The sequence below is a fragment of the Notolabrus celidotus genome, chromosome 9, assembly GCF_009762535.1.
Source record: "Notolabrus celidotus isolate fNotCel1 chromosome 9, fNotCel1.pri, whole genome shotgun sequence".
In the NCBI taxonomy this organism is placed as follows: domain Eukaryota; kingdom Metazoa; phylum Chordata; class Actinopteri; order Labriformes; family Labridae; genus Notolabrus; species Notolabrus celidotus.
In genome coordinates, this window is record NC_048280.1 from 10,609,775 (window position 1) to 10,626,974 (window position 17,200).

Below are 17,200 nucleotides of genomic sequence, written 5' to 3' on the forward strand. Positions count from 1 at the left end.
CTCACCTGATGTTGGGAAGGGAAGGAGTGTGTTGAAAATCATAAACTGACCCTTTTGATAGTCTCAAACTTCAAAATTGAATGAAAAAGGTCTCAGTTTCGTTGTATTTGGTCTTGTTGTGAGCCTTTTTAACTCTGAAAGGATAACAACATTACTGCCCAACAGCTTGAAACAGACTAAATATCAATATTTCAGTTTTATAGTTGAAGTTTAGGCAAGGACGTATCATATATTTCATGATTATTGAATTCACTTTGAATACAGAATATATATGAATTTTCAAAGTCTAAATGGCTGGATAATATAACACCATACACTAACCTCTCTATCTGTTAATGACAGAGGTTGTCTCCATTTGACTGAGTTCCCTGAGCAGATTATTATTCCAAACAAGTCCCCAACAATGTTTCAGCAAACAAATCTTTTCTTTCCCCATTGCTACAGGTTTCCAAATTGAATTCAGCACTCGGAGTCAAATCTCACGTGGACACTTCCCCCATCTCAATGATCAGCAAAACAGCAACATAATCATGCAGTGCGTTCTTACCCTGGTAGCAAAAAGCAATTATGATCATCACTGTTGAGTCTTTATTATGGTGCTGCTGCCTCTGTTTGTTTTGCTGTTTGCAACTCAGGCTGGGCAATTGTTTCTAAATGATAGTATTGTGTGCCAATACTCATTGAAGGTAAATTAGAATACATGTTTTGGTTCATTGTCCTTTCTTGTGGAGAAAATTATTATGATTGGTATGGATGAATAGAGAGGACGAAGCAAAAAGAAGAAGGTAAAAGTGAAAACCTTCACTCATGTTGCATAACATGTTGCGCAACTCCGTTTTTATGCATTTTACTCTGTTAATTTCTGAAGATTTTATCAAGTCTTCTGCCTTTTGAAAGTTTCAAGGTCTCAGTGACTCAGTTCAGAGTTAGAGTGAACTCATGTAGCCTGAGATGCTGAGGAGTCCTCTTATCCAGCCAGTCTATTTGCAAGAAATCTATTTTATATGAGCTTCGTTTAGCTTGTATCACACACACATGAATTTGAAACTGAATCTCTGGCACAGGCTGCATTCTCTGAGTGGTTACTGTATGTACAGATCGATTCATGTAGAGAGCCATGGTAGGGGTTGTTGACTTGCTATTCAAGGACACAGTGTTGTATACCTCTTCCTCTGTGAGAATGTTTCAACATTCAGGCCGAGTTTTCTGTGCTCTAACTGTGACGTGGAGGACTGTCTCACATCTTAGATATGAATGCATTCAAAATGCTTGGCAGTCTGGGTAAAGTCCATACGTTGGCTGTGAGTGATCTGTAGTAGAGACAGATGGTCAAGAAGAAGGTGCATATATTTACACTCTGATGTTCAGTTGTGTATGATTGTAGTGGGCGCAGTGTTTGTTGTATTAGACTCTATTGTGGGTATTTACCATAGACTGTATAAAATATGGACGTAGGTTCTGTGACATCACCCATCTGTTTCTGAAGCGCTGTTTTGAGGCCAATCGTCGGTGGCAGCCATATTGCTGCTGTGGAGCGATTGTGATGTAAAGAGGTGGAGTTTCAGCCTCCTAGCCAACAGCTACAGTGTTCCTGCAGCCTGGCTGCTGTGCCTCTCATTGGAAGAATCGTAATCTAAATTATCTTTGAAATTGCTGCGTTAGAAAAAAATTCACCCCCTCACAGTGAGAGCCGATCGAGAAATTAGCTATCCAGACTACTCTCATCTTTTGTACCAGGCTGTAAACATGTTTATTTCTGCTGTAAAGATCGTCTTTTCCCCATTCATGTGTATGTGACTTCCGGTACTTCTGGAGCCAGCCTCAAGCGGATCCTGAATGAACTGCAGTTTTTAGCACCTCCGCATTGGACTCTTATTTTTAGACAAGAGGTTGCCGCTTGGTATTTACGCAGGTCTTCTTACTCCTGTTGCAATAGGAACTAGGTTTGTGCCCCCCAATTCTTTGTTGCAATCAAGGATAAATGAATGCTCTAATGAGAAACACTCTAATGCCTTTATATTAATCAATTATTTACACCAAGTGCTCATTTAACTTAGTTTAACTTTGTTCCTTGCCAGGTTTGCAGTTTTGCCCCATTTCCAGTCTTAATGCTAAGCTAATGGGCTAAATTCTAGATTCCCCTGCAAACTTGAGCGCTGTATTCATCGTGTAGCTCTCAGCAAGAAAACAATGTTGAAAAGTGTTCCATGATATTTCCACACACATCTCCCTCTAATAGTAATGAAGATTTCTGCGGTAGCCCTCAGGTCACTGAAGTTGCCCCTCAGTGAGCTGCCCTCTGCTTCTTAATACTGAGAATGTGTTTAATGCAGAGAATGAATATTCCCACAGGCATTAAGTGAAGTTTAGCTTCTTATCTTCACTGTCTTATTTTTCTAAATTTGGGGGATTTTTGAGATGCTTAAGCTGAAGGTGGAAACATATTAGAAATAGAACTATTAATTTCCTCTGAACAGAGAGAACTCAAAGTTTCACAGATTTATTAAGACTGAAGGTTCTACTACTCATGACGGTCTAATTGGTCTCTGGGCCCTCATGCAGTTATTCTGGGTATTACTTCATTAACTGACTGTAGCCTGTAACCATGACTAAAGCTGTTGGAGCTCATTTTCAACATTCTCCTTAGATAAGTTGAGGTTTTTACATTCTTACGCCTCTGGGGAGTGGTCTGACACTCCTCTGTAGCACCGCAGTCTGTAAGAGGACTTCACACGACCTGACCATGTTACTGTGAAAGTTCCAGCCATGGAGAAAATAGTTTTTATGTGCACAACTTGGAGTGGTGGTATGTGAGCTGGTGTTCATGTGTTACAGTCTGACAGGATCTTCAAAATGGACTTACCGTCAGCTGCAGCTGTCATGTTGAGTAACCATGTTGGGAAGATTGTAGACCTGATATGAAAAGGCCTTTTACTTGTGTACATTATAGACTGTATAAAACATATAGTAAAAGTCACTTTGTCAACACCTATAGGTTTCTTGAGAGACGCTTTGAAGCCCATTGATGGTGGTAATTAGAGGAAGGAATTGAAAAGATTTTATCAATGTCAATGCCATTGTCGACTCTGCTTATCAATCCAATTCCTTATCAATTCTCCTAACGATTCCTGAGTATTTTTTTAGGGGAAAAAAAGTAGTTCTACGGTCTTCCGCACCAAAAGGAAACATTTAATTTTTTCCAAAATTATGTCTGCACAAGACTGAACATGAACATATTCAACTTGAATATACTGAACAATAGGTTGACCTCATTCACGGCCGCGTGAGTCTGGACGTGGCCCCTCTAGACTGGATGAAAAGACTTTGAATTTGGAGAGGAAACGGTTTTCCTCCGAGGGTCATCGCGGAGGTAATTTACCCGCTCTCTGTGCCTCATTTTCGGCCGCGTGAGTCTGGACATGTGCCCTGGACGTCCTGGAGCCTGGAGGAAAATACTTTGAATTTGGAGAGGAAAAACGCAACGTAACATGATGTACCGTGATGTGACGTGACGTGACGTCGTGCTGGGAAATTAATCGTTAAGAAGAATTGATAATATTTGAGGTGTACAATTCCGATGGAATTGATCAGTTGGAACCAGTTCTAAGTCAGATCCAGTTTTCGATTCCCGACCCTAGTGGTAATATTGGAAATGTCAACTCAACCTAACTTTAAATCAACTAAGAAAGAGACAAAGAGGTGAAGCTGAGGCAGGCCTTCAGCCTTCTGGGGAACAGTTGCAACACATCTACCCATCAGTTAACTCTCCATGCCCCTCATTGTGCAAATTTCTGAAAAACTCTTAACCTCCTACATTTTGTACGAAGGGTACGATGAGTTATTGAGATTTATTGAACATGTGTATTTTTGATGGACTGGGCATTTTAACATGAGACCAAATAGGGATTGCATGGCTTTTGGAGCCCGCCTCAAGTGGACACTAAAGGAACTGCACTTAAACATTGGCTCGTCTTTTCAACAGCAGAGGTTGCCGTATGGTGTACACTCCCCCTCGCCCCAGTTATCAACTTCTTTGACCAGTGCTCAGACTGTTTCCTGTTTCTGTGACTGTCTTGGGGTTTGCGTCTGTTTCTGCCTGGTGGAAGTTAATGTTTGACTTTGTGGTCCTCTTGTGGCAGAGGTGTTCCCCATATTAAACATTTACTCAGCCTCTGGCATGAGACCTACAGAGTCTCCTACTGTCAACACATTGACTGTTCAACCTAGTATTTATACAGCCCTTCTCAGAGGGGCTTTAGAGGTTTTCTAAGTGGACACTGAGTTCTTCAATAATTCTACAGATGGATATGATCTATGATAAACCAAATTATGGTAACCTAAAAGTGGTGAGGACTGACTGTTTCTCATGAACTGAAAGAGCCACCCATAAAGCACTTCAGGATCCATTGGAATTTACTGAGGTAACATCATACCTTTTAACTGCTTGGTATATTAAGTCATGAATAATTAACTTAGCTGACTCTCAGTAGCACTTCTCCTGATGGACGTTGGCTGATAGTCAATAAGCTTGAGTCACAAACCAAAGAGTCTGAACCTCTGTCTGACTCTGGATCTTTAAGTCCAGAGGCACTGATCCTCCGCTCTGATCCTTCACTCTGATCTCCGTCTGGAGAGAGTCGTTGAAAAGAGAATTTGCCTTCAGGGATCAGTGAAGTATCACATCATTTTAGGAAGTCTTTTAAAGATCAGGGAACCCTCTGAGCTTTCTTTCCCCTTTTATAAAGAACACCTTTTTATCCGAGTGGAAAACGAACTGATTATTATATTTTTCACTTTTAATAATAATGATAGCTTTTAGTATCACTCAGGGCAGAGTGATACTAAAAACTGATTCAAGGAGGTCCTGAGAGGGACCTGATCAAGAGACAAGTTATTATCATCTTTTTAAAGTGTGTGTTGTGGTTCAACAAAGGACAAAGGAGAGCTGTGTGCGACCTCAACTGTTCCAGATGGAGCTGTTGGTCGGGAGGTGGGGAGCCATAACTTGCCGCAGGCTATTTAGAAAGGAGCTGCCTGCCCCCACGCGATGAGGAGCCCGCAGTCCGTTCATGCCAAAACAACGTGCTTGTCAGCCTCATAGCTGTTCACATTTACTGCTGCCCATGAACAATTGGCCTCACCATAGCAGGAAAAGTGCTGCCATTAACCCGTATGACATGACTTTGATTATGTGGCGCAGACAAAAGACAAAGAGGAGAAAGAGCTCTGATTAAGTCATTTGTGGTTGAGAGGTTTCTCGGGGACCACCAGAGGCTGCAGTGTTGGTGGCCTCTACATCATTATCATCATTATCGTTGTTGCCATTTAAATACGGCTTGTGGAACTTCACAGGGGCAGGGGAAGCTGTTTGTTGTTTGTTAGATCACCTAACAACAACTACAGGAAAGACTTTTTAGTAGGTCTATAACTAGAATTTGTCCTCACTATAATTTATTTTATAATAGTTTGTTCCTTTTATCCACTGTGACGACTTTAACTGGCTTTTTTTTGCCTGAAGACTGAAAGCAATGAGTTTGAAAATAATATTAAACAGAAACAGCGAATCACATTGTAGAAGCCGCAAAAAGGGATTGTTTGGAATTTTTTGGTTATGAAAACACCTGAAAATTTGTTTTATTATCAAGAAGGGTCTTGTTTTTTTTTTCAGTATGTAGACTTATTATTTGTTCTTTTCCAGTGAAAAAAGAAATATCTTTAAAGGTGTCAAATGCATCCTCATGTTAGCTGAAGTTGCAGCAGTTTGACTTGCACAAGCTGCATGCTTGTTTATTTACATAGACACGTGTCCTGGAAAGCTTCAAAGACGTTGTAAAGCTGTAAAACTAGTTGTTGTCAGTGTCAGATATTTGTCAAAAATTGAGTCAAGGGAGCTTCTTCCTTTTGACAATTTCTGACTTTTTACATTTATAGAATTATGTTAAATTTCAAGATTTTAAGTCATATGCACTTTTGTAGGTATTCATACATCATCCATGCTACTGAAAGTTTTCAAACAGAAGACATGAGAGATCTCTGAGAAGTTTTATGCTCTCTGCTGTGCAAGTTAACTTTGCCGAGCCCCAAATGTGCTCTTTTTTCTTCTCCCACATCACTGCTGATGTTCTTACTGCATTGCAGTCTTAACATAAATCTTTTCACTGTGTGTGTGTGTGTGTGTGTGTGTGTGTGTGTGTGTGTGTGTGTGTGTGTGTGTGTGTGTGTGTGTGTGTGTGTGTGTGTGTGTGTGTGTGTGTGTGTGTGTGTGTGTTCGTTCATTTTGTACTGCAGCAAAGCCCTCAATTGCGTTTGAACCTGTACTCCAAAGCTAGTTACAAAACATGTGTGTACCTTTGACTGTCACCCAGTGAGCACAGCGGTGCCGGTCATGCTGAGACTGAAAGAGCAAAGATTAGAAGGGTAATGTAATTTGTCACGCAACCAACATCCAGCAGCAGGCTGTCAGAGAAAGCAACTCTTAGTTAACATGCCATGTTAAATCACACTCACACCAGACTTTTTAGGAGGTGCTGCTGTCTCGTGATGTAAAACATTTGATATCCTTCATGATTCTGCTTATCATAGGTTCCAGATGTCAGTCATCAAGTTGAGATAATCTGCTGATTTGAAAACAGTACATTTTACAGCCAAGGGAGGAGCAGTAAAGCAAGAGCAGGTTTGGCAGAGAAGCTTCTAGTCCTGCTGTGTGAGGTTAAGGTGTTAATAGTCCACTTTCACATTGGAAGCATCGCTCGCATCTCACTCTGGACACCGGGGCTTTTTATAGCCTCTCCGCTGACAGCAGGCCCTTCTGATTCGCCTGATTTGATTTCTTTGAAGTGCAGACTGTGATTTCCTATTGTGGCTATCAGAAACATCCTCAGCTTTCCCCCTGGTGTGGAGTGCAGTGTAGTGTCTCCTCTGTTCCAAACCGGTCCTGCATAGTCATCACTTATCCCAAATCTTCTGTCTTATGCCTTTAACTCGTCTCTCCTCCTCTGCCTTTTGGCCCGTCCCCTCCTTTTGTTTTTGGTTTTCTGAGGAAGTCACATGGAGGTGTTGTCAGACGCTCGCTCGCTGCAGTTGAAGAAGAGTAATCATGGCTTATGACACTAATCTGTCTCTGTGTCTCCTGTCTCTTGTTTTTCCTGCAGGTGAAGGAACGTGCAGACAGGCTGTCTCACACTAAGCTATGGAATGCTCCCTGCACCCTCCATCATTAGTCTCCAATCTTTGGACTGAGATCCAAACGCTTAGTTAGCGGCTGTGCTTCTCCCCTCGAACTCTTTAAAACCAGGGGAAGAAGAAAAGGAGCGGGCTTGTCAAGTCCTCCGCTAAAACCGCACAGAGCACTTCTTTTATTTTATTACAATATTTAAGATTGTTTTTCTCCGCTTGGATTCTCGTCCGCTGAAATCACATCAAGATGGATCTGGAACCGTATCTGTGGATGGTGATTACTGGCTTCATCATTGCCTTCATACTGGCCTTCTCAGTCGGAGCTAATGATGTGGCCAACTCGTTTGGCACAGCCGTGGGGTCCGGAGTGGTCACGCTGAAGCAGGCCTGCATCCTGGCATCCATCTTTGAGACACTGGGCTCCATGCTGCTGGGGGCTAAAGTGGGGGAGACGATTCGAAAGGGCATCATAGATGTCACCCTGTACAACGAAACGGTGCCCGTGCTCATGGCAGGAGAGGTCAGCGCCATGGTTGGTGAGTGGGACTGAATTTGACAACCAGTATACAGTAATGATGAATGAGCAGAGCCTTAACCCACAGTGGTGTTAAAGCTCCTAAATAATTGTTTTCAGTTTACAGTCATGTTTACTGATGGAAGGAGCTGCTGCGTCTCCCCGTAGAATGAATAAAGTTACTGAATATCTTTAGGTATTCAACTTTTAGCTGCTCAAAACAAGGAATTTAGAAGATGTTACCTCTGACTCCAAAACTGTAGTTGATATATATATATATATATAAAAAAAACTTTGGGTGGCTTTTACTTTTATTATTTACCTTTTATTGAGGATAGGACAGGGAACAGAGCAATACATGAAGGAAAGGGGTCGCTGGCTGGAATCAAAATGCTATATGGGTGCACAATTTAACCACTAGGCCAAATCTGTACCCGAGTTGACATATTTTTTAAATTTGACAGTGTTTTAACAACCAGGGGACTGGTTGTATCAGAAAAAAAACAATTGGCCGACTGATAGAACAGGGGCACTGGTGGCCTAGCGGTCTAAGTGCCACACATACACAGGCTACAGTCCTCGGCGCAGAGGTCGCAGGTTTGCCTCCCAGCTGCGACCATGTGCTGCATATCTTCCCCTACTCTCTACTCCTCACGTTTCCTGTCTCTCCAACTGTCCTACCAATAAAGGCAAAAAAGCCCCAAAATATAACTTTAAAAAAAACAATAATGAATAATAATGTTATATAACAATGTTTAAAAGGTTGGACATTACTGAATTGAACCCAAGACTCTTAAAAAAAAAAAAGCAGTGAATATCCAGAATTATGCTTCATAATCTTATTTTCATTGACTGATTAATTAATCAGCAAATATTTCCAGCTCTAACTTAGGCTTCTTTGTGCATTTTTAACGTATTTAATATATTTTGGAGCAGGCGTTGTCACTCCTGATGTTTACGTCGAATAATCACATGAACGCGCGCATGTTAATCCTGCCCCCCGTAAACACGTCCTCCGCAGCTTTGTTTATTCAACTCATTAACAGGAAACACTTGATATCATTTTCAGGCCATTTAAAAAATGTAACTTCAACACATCTTCCTGCAGGAGGACTCGTACTGAGTACCAGATCTAAATAACAACCTTTATATACCGCTCTGCAAAGCTCTGCAGTGCTGCAGTCAGAGTTCATGATGCAGCAGTCTTCCACTGTTTGTCCAAACTGTTCAGAAGAAAAGAAACGTCACTCGTCTTCTTCACATGTTTTGAAGTTTGAGGTTTCCCCAGAAGAGAAAGCTTCAGACACATTTCCTAACATGTTTGTCTTCCACTCACTCAAAACAAAATTGAGCTACTTCATTACGCAACTCTTTCAGAGTTTTATTGCTTCTTCGTAAAGTTCAGGTTTGTTTATTGAAGAACAGCTGCAATAATTTCCTTCAGCAAATCTTTATTGGATCTTTGCAAGAACAAAACATTTTTATACAATCTCAAGAGAAACAAAATGATAAAAGATTTCTTTTAAAGTTGACCTCATGATGTGACATTCTGCGCTATGCTGACTCACCTCTCAGCTTTGTGAAAATCTCTCTGAGGAGCCACCCAGAAAAGACCTGTCCTCACATTCCAACTCATTTACAGTGAGGAACAGGCAGGAATAGTTGAGTAAGAGCAGAAGCTTTACCCGTCAACATTACATTACCTCAGTGAATGGATTCAGAGAACAGAGAACAGAAAACAATGGAGCCTCCGTCCAGACAATCCTTTTTTTATCACTCACTGACTGCAAGGAAGCTCTGATAAGTAAAGCCATATTTTATCATGTTCAGGGGATTCCCACGTGGCTGACAAATCAGGAGCGGCTGTCCAGGTTTCTTAATCTTAAACGGGAAGCAGCTTTCACTGGGATATTGTTTATACAGGACTTCATGGCTTGTTGAGATGAAAGCAGGGAAATACTTTTATTTAGTACTACAGTTTGTGATTCAAACTCAGGAACAGAGCAGGAGAATGGTTCACTTGTCAATGGCAGGTCTTTGGAAAATGAGACACTTGGGGGTCTTTATAAATAAATAAATAATGGAGTATGTCTAAAAGGAAAGATTTATTTACCTAAGGTGAAAGAATGTGCCATAAGAAAACATTTATATTATTAACTTTTATGTTACTTTTGTTGCCTCTGTGTTTACATGAGAGATTCATTTTGAAGGACGGTTTCACTTCATCAAAGATCTGTAACTCAATGTTTTGACAACTGCACTTATTCTACCTCATTTAGCAATATTTAATGCAAGGTCTTTTAATTAGGATGTCTATTCTATTCAAGTGTTTAAAGTGTTTGTACATTTAAAAACACGTCAACAGTTGTCACATAAACAGAAATTTTAAACACAGGTTCAGAGAATACAAACTAATAGCTGTAATTTTAATTTTCTTACAGCATTCAGATCCTTGATTAATTTTTCACAAGCTGCAGTGTAATGTATTTTTAAACTGAACTTAGATGAAAAGCAAACAGCAGCAAAGTCTTATCAAAATTTCTCCCTCTGTCCTCCTTGTTTCAGAGCTATTTTGTGATTACAAATTAAATATGACAAATGTTCTGAGATCTGCATGTCTGTTTTGCCTCCAGGATCAGCAGTCTGGCAGCTAATCGCCTCCTTCCTCAAACTGCCGGTCTCTGGGACTCACTGCATTGTTGGCGCCACCATCGGCTTCTCCATGGTGGCCATCGGCACCAAGGGCGTCCAGTGGATGCAGCTTGTCAAGATTGGTATGGGCGAGAGGCTGAATGAGGACCGTGTCTGTGTCGTACAACGCTTACATAACAATAACCCCTTCATGCATATATGTGCTGTATGCATGAATGCTGCAGAATATAAAGTGTAAATCAGCAAACTGAGGTTTTTCCATCCCAGCTAAAGGGGAGTTTCACTTCAGAGAGGTTTCCAGTAATCATCAGACTTTGTTGTCAGCAATTATAACTCCCTTGACCATTTCACACAGTGAGCAATGTACTTCAGAGGAGGCAGAATAACAGATTCCTCCAGCTTTAGGAGTCTCAGTAGAGCTGCAGGCTGTGCAGTAAGAGGACATACTTCAAGTGAAATACACTTCTGCTTTATCTCAAGAATGACTGTGGCATTTATTAACCACAGCTTCATCTTAAGAGTCAGAACATGTTCCTTAAGGGTTCTAAAGCTTTTCATGGAGGTGTGAGAGATGACTAAATAAGGTAAATAAGGAACTGAAGATGAGTCATGTGAAAAAGATGCAGTCTGATGATCTCAAATTAATGGATGATTTTGTTTTTAGGCAACTGTATACATTTTTATCTGATGAAATTTTCTCCTCCCTCTCCAGTTGCATCATGGTTCATCTCCCCCTTGCTCTCTGGACTCATGTCTGGACTCCTCTTCATGCTCATTAGACATTTCATCCTCAGCAAGGTGAGCTTACGTTTACTCCTCAAACACATAAACATAAATAAGCACAATCCCCTCTTCGGATTTATCTCACTATAAACCTCAGGAATATTAAAGTCAAATTGCTGCAATAATAACCATAAGAAATTATGTTTTATGACTTCCTATCTCAGGATTGTTGTCGATGCAATCATTGTTCAGTTTTATTATTTTCATGTGTTTGACTTTTTGTGTCACATTGACACCGTCAGCATGTTGAGTGGTGTGTTGATCCACGTGTTTCAATAATTTGTACACAGTGTAACACGTGTAAACAGGAAACTTGTCCAAAGAACTTCAGCACAGATACAAATCCATTTGATTTGGCAACATTCGCAGATCTGCTGTTACGTAAGAGACAATCTCTGGCAGACCAGGAGAAGAAAAGTGTTGTAGATCATCATAAGGTCACAACTGCAGGATTATGTGTGAGTGAGTCATAGGATGATGATTTGTCATCTGGACTGGAGTTACTGTGTGGCTGGGTCAGATTGAGGATGAGTTTATCTCGGTCTCTGCAAACTGTTTGCATCACATTAGTCTGACTTTGTCATTTTACTATCTATGCATCGCAGAAATTTCAAGATGATGGAAGCATTTGCAGATATGAAAAGTTTTGCGTAATAACATCATGAAACTCTCCAAAACCCACACATATTGTTTAAGTGAAGTAAGTGTGAGTTGCTTGATATCATGTGTTTTTACCATTCCCACACCTGTGTAGTAACCACAACTGAACTTCTGAAATCTGCAAAAATTCAAGTAATCAGGGTGCAAAGTTCTCCAAAAACCTGCACGTCATTTTTTAAATATGCTCAGATACACCCTATGACTGTGATGACTGATCGCAGACGCTTTTAATATGAGGGCTTCCTTCACCAGAGTGAAGGACAATTAGTGAGAAGTTAACTTCCCCTCAGGAACACTTTTACATGACAAGATAATAGCTGCTAATGATGGTTGGATGGTCATCACAGAGGAAGCTGAAGAGGTTTGATAATCCACAGATATTTCAATTTAAAAGTAATATAGCAAAGGTAAGACTGGGGAATACAAGATTCAAGATTCCACAAAATTGTGTTTCACGCATCCACCATTCAGTAATTCAAAGCAACACAATGGGTAAAAACTACGACTAATGGGGTGCCGTTGGCGTAATGGTCTAAATGTGTGCCCCATATACAGAGGCTTTAGTCCTCGTCGCAGCGGTCATAGGTTCGACTCCCGGCCTCGACCGTTTGCTGCATGTCTTCCCCCACTCTCTGCTCCCTGCATTTCCAGTCTCTCTTCAGCTGTCCTATTCATTAAAGGTGAAAATGGTCCCAAAATATAACTTTAAAACAAATACTAATACGTAATAAATAAAATCACAAATAAATAAGCTAACTGTTCGTTTGAAATAGAATAAGATAATGTTATAATAAAAAAAGCAGTACAAGCAATGTCAAAATGTCCACTTAGTTATAACATCCCTTGTTTTAACTTGATCATCATCGTTAAACCAACGAAAATTCAGCTCACTGTCATGTAAAAACAAAACTCCAATCTGCACATTAGACAAGCTGACACACTGATATAAAAGTAGATCAATTGTTCTGAGATGAACTATTTTAAGAAACCAATCTAATCAAAGATCTATCAGTAGTTGTTTTTATTATTCATGTGCAGAATACCAGGATTTTAATGTGGCATGACAGAAGAGAAAACTCCTCATACGTTTATATCCAAAACAATGACTCATCGTGTTTTTTGTTTGAACACATCATTTGCAGCTAATTTTAAACTATGACCTAGTGTTTTCACCTGACATCTCTTTAAAACTAAACCTTAAAACACACGTTTGTTTAACACAATATCAGGTCCTGTACAGAAGATCTTAATGTGTGTTGTCTCCTCACAGGAGGACTGTGTCCCTAACGGCCTGCGAGCGCTGCCCCTCTTCTACGCCTCCACCATCGGGATCAACACGTTCTCCATTCTGTACACTGGAGCCCCATGTGAGTGCTGCAGGACGGTTACATATTCTAATAAAGATTAAGTCTGACACCAACGTACGATCAAATTATCATCTCAGTCCTAGCTGATGCTGTCAGCATGTTAGCGTGCTTAAAATTCCCTTTGAAGGTGTGATAAGAGTAGAAGGAGAAATTAATACTTTAAACTGGACTGTGAGATGTTTTCCCTTAAAGCTGCCTGTGTGTGTTCTTTAATTGCAGTGCTCGGGTTAGAGATGCTGCCTGTGTGGGCCATCTTCCTCATCACTTTAGCTGAGTCGCTGATCTGTGCAGCTCTGGTTTGGATGGTCGTCTGTCCCTGGATGAGGAGGAAAATAGCAAGTAGGTATCTGTGTGTGTGTGTATGTGTGTATGTATTTCTGTTTGTGGACCCACTCTTTCTCACGCCATCTGAACCCCAGCGCTCTGACCCGGGTCTACTAACAGAGCCTGAGCTTCTGCATGCTCCATCTGTGCCCTGACACCAAGCAAAGGATGCCAGGGGATCTGCTGGCCTCTGCCAGCACCGCTGAGGCCAATGAAACAACTCTGTGAACTCTGTATTACTCCATGGCCTGCAGTGTAGAAGGCTTTTAGATCAACATTCGGAATAGTTTCCCTAATGGGGAAGTCGGCCTGCAGCTAAGCAGACAGTGCTATAAAACATATGACGCATGATACAAAACAATGGAAAGATCAGTTGGTGGAATATTTGAGAACGTGCTGGACGTAGGCAAAACAGCTCCTCTGTTAAATCTCACTTAATGTCATCAAAATACATTTTAATTTCTGTGTATTGCAACAATCCAGAGAGTAAGCTTTAGTGCTCTTTAGCAAGCATGGCCGTAAATCATGTCTGAGAAACCCTATCCGCATGAAGAAGTACAGTAAACTCCATGCTGAAGCTTGAAATAGACTGTCCTAAAATTTTTGTCCAACAGCGACACAAAAGTGAGGCCGATTTGACCTGCTGCAGACCCCTGCATGCCTGTGAAGATTAGAGGTGATGTTATCGGCCCTAATCTGGAAATTACTGCATCTGTCAAAATGAAACAGGCCATGGGCTGAGCTGAGTTTGTGTTTTTGTACTCTGGGCTGTTTTGTGGAGTACAGGGGCATCCAGTCTATCAGCACCAGGATTACTTTGGATCAGCTGATGGCTGGACTTGTGTTTGTGGAATGTTGCTGCATAGTTCTCACTTTTAATGACCTGAAACAAGCTTTTCTAGCTGCTTCTAACTTTCATTGATACTAAAGTGACATTATAGCTTTCATGAGATTCCAAAGAAAAATGACAAATGTTATTTTTGTGCATATTAAGTGCCTAACATGTGAATTCCTTACTCTGATACTTTGCCCTTATTGGAAATCCTTCAGAAATCTATATTTGATGAATTTGTTTCACTAGTAAACATTTCTTAGACATGTTTGAGTCTGATATAAATATATAGATGCATTTTCTCTCATTATTAGCACACTGTATTCCATAAACATTGTGTTTTCATTCTTTAAAGGCTTTAGATTTCTGTCAAGTTGTGACATTTTGTGACTCTGGGATTATCTCTCATCTTAAATGTTCATGGTTTGATCCCCTCCAGGTCGTCTAAAGAAGGAGCAGGCTCTGTCTAGGATCTCTGATGAGAGCCTTGATAAGATACCTGAGGAGGAGGAGGAGAGCCCCGTGTTCAAGGAGCTACCGGGGGCTAAGGGCACAGATGAGGCGGTGTTGCCACTCACTGGCAGCAGTGAACGCAGCACTCGAGAGTCCAGCGGAGAGCTCACCAACCTGGCTAATGGAGGCAGTGTCCTTCCAAATGGCAGGGTCTACGGTAAAACTAGTTTATGACCGCATCAAGAATTTGATTTGAGATGTGCAGGTAGAAATATTACAATAGTCATGTAATCTTTGTGTGCTACTTTTTTTAAGTTTTTTGAGATATCTATTTTTAAAAGCTGATATCAGAGAGAAGAAAATTAGGAGTCAGAATCAGTTTAAAATGACCTGTTCATGAGTTGGTACACCTTTCGAAGCTCCAAAAGATGCTGCACAGTTCAAGTTTAAGGAGGTCTCTTACCAAAATCTTGCCTCGATTAAGGTGATGTGGTTGTTATCTTTATTTACATGAAATGAATTGACTCACTCTTCGTATTACAGTTCATTAAAAAGTCTTAATTTGAAAAAAAGTTCTAATCAACTAATCTGTGCAGAAGTATCTTCAAGCCTAGTTCATCATGTTCCTTAAGAATGGCTCAATTTAGGATCTCAGTCCCTCCATAATAAAGTATTTCTGTATGCAGATGATGAAGAAAGTATCTGCTTTATGCTGTGGGATACTTCTCTGTCACTGTTTGATCATCCTGCCTTCACACGGACTTCTTCATCTTCTCTTGTTCAGGCCGGACTCACTCCATGACCAACGGCTGCCTCAAGTCCCCCGTCTCCAACGGCAGCTTCAGCTTCGATGGCCACATGCGCAGCGACGGCCAAGTCTACCACACAGTGCACAAGGACTCTGGTCTTTACAAAGACCTCCTACACAAGATCCACCTGGGCCGCTTGGATGACAGCGACCGCTCCGGCTCCAACTCCGCTGTGCCTGACAACAACTACCGCCTGCTGCGCCGCAACAACAGCTACACCTGCTACACTGCAGCAATATGCGGCATGCCCGTCCAGCCACTCATCCGGACAGAGTCACGTGACGACAGTGAAAAGCTAGTGGGAGAAGGAGGGGGCGGGGGCAGGAGCAACAGCGTGTCCTACACCAAGAAGAGGATACGCTACGATAGCTACTCATCATACTGTAATGCCGTAGCAGAGGCAGAGATCGAGGCAGAGGAGGGTGGGGTGGAGATGAAGCTGGCCACAGAGCTGGAGGGGGTGGATGAAGAAGGAGCTCCGGCTCCAGTGCCTCTGGACGAGCTGGTCGAAGAGGATCACGAGGAGAAGGATAAGTCGGAGGTGTACCTGCTTTTCCACTTCCTGCAGATCCTCACCGCATGCTTTGGCTCCTTCGCCCACGGAGGGAACGATGTCAGGTGCTGCCTCCTGCTGCTGATACGACGTACAACATTCCACATAGCTAATAAATAACACCATCATGTTTTTATATTCTTCAATCTTTTTGGTCTCATTGAAAAACATTGAAGTATCGTTTCTCCATTCCAAAATAGAAAAATCAGCTTTACTCTCCTGCTTTGATTTAACTTCTGCTCTAGATGTTCAGTCAAGTAGAAACTCTTGTGCCTATGTTCCTAATCTATCCGCTGACCTTTGCAGTAATGCCATTGGACCCCTGGTGGCGCTGTGGATGATCTATGACCAGGGCGGTGTGATGCAGGACGCTGCCACTCCTATCTGGCTGCTGTTCTACGGCGGTATTGGCATCTGCGCCGGTCTGTGGGTGTGGGGCCGTCGTGTCATCCAGACCATGGGGAAAGACCTAACTCCCATCACCCCTTCAAGGTGAGAGAGCCTCAGCATGGGAGTGAGTGAGTGAGTGAGTGAGTGAGTGAGTGAGTGAGTGAGTGTGTGTGTGTGTGTGTGTGTGTGTGTGTGTGTGTGTGTGTGTGTGTGTGTGTGTGTGTGTGTGTGTGTGTGTGTGTGTGTGTGTGTGTGTGTGTGTGTGTGTGTGTGTGTGTGTGTGTGTGTGTGTGTGTGTGTGTGTGTGTGTGTGTGTGTGTGTGTGTGTGTGTACATTACGAATGTAATGGGGGAGAAAGAAAAATGTGGATGAGAGAAAAAGAAATCTCCAGCATGAAAAACTGTGCTGACTTACTCAGGTCCCTCTAGTAATGGCTCCTTCGGTGAGTGTTTATGTGCACACAGCTGTTTAAAAATGCACACGCACCCTGTCTTTAATAAGGCTGTTAAATGCTATTGAACCAGTATCTGCTATCCAACTGACAGTAAAATCCATAAACCTAAAGCAGCACAATCACGGCTGGAGTGGCTTCTCTGGCTTCTCTGGCTTCAAGAGCGCTCTGTTTACAGGTACTGTAAACTTTTCTGACTAATCGAGTGTCTGTCTCGAGGACTGATGAACTGCTC

The 17,200-nt window shown here is 41.7% G+C and overlaps 1 protein-coding gene across 5 annotated transcripts in view; it reads left to right on the forward strand.

The window, feature by feature from the left end:
- Nucleotides 1-17,200, forward strand: part of slc20a2 (solute carrier family 20 member 2) — a 53,579-nt gene that overhangs the window by 22,075 nt on the left and 14,304 nt on the right. For all 5 annotated transcript variants that reach the window (XM_034691609.1, XM_034691607.1, XM_034691610.1 and 2 more), the window contains exons 2-9: nt 7,152-7,712; nt 10,324-10,464; nt 11,055-11,140; nt 13,056-13,152; nt 13,372-13,491; nt 14,748-14,978; nt 15,546-16,188; nt 16,430-16,615. In XM_034691609.1, the coding sequence (XP_034547500.1) occupies nt 7,424-7,712; nt 10,324-10,464; nt 11,055-11,140; nt 13,056-13,152; nt 13,372-13,491; nt 14,748-14,978; nt 15,546-16,188; nt 16,430-16,615 (1,793 nt within the window). In that variant the 5' untranslated portion in view covers nt 7,152-7,423. The remainder of the gene's footprint in view (nt 1-7,151; nt 7,713-10,323; nt 10,465-11,054; nt 11,141-13,055; nt 13,153-13,371; nt 13,492-14,747; nt 14,979-15,545; nt 16,189-16,429; nt 16,616-17,200) is intronic.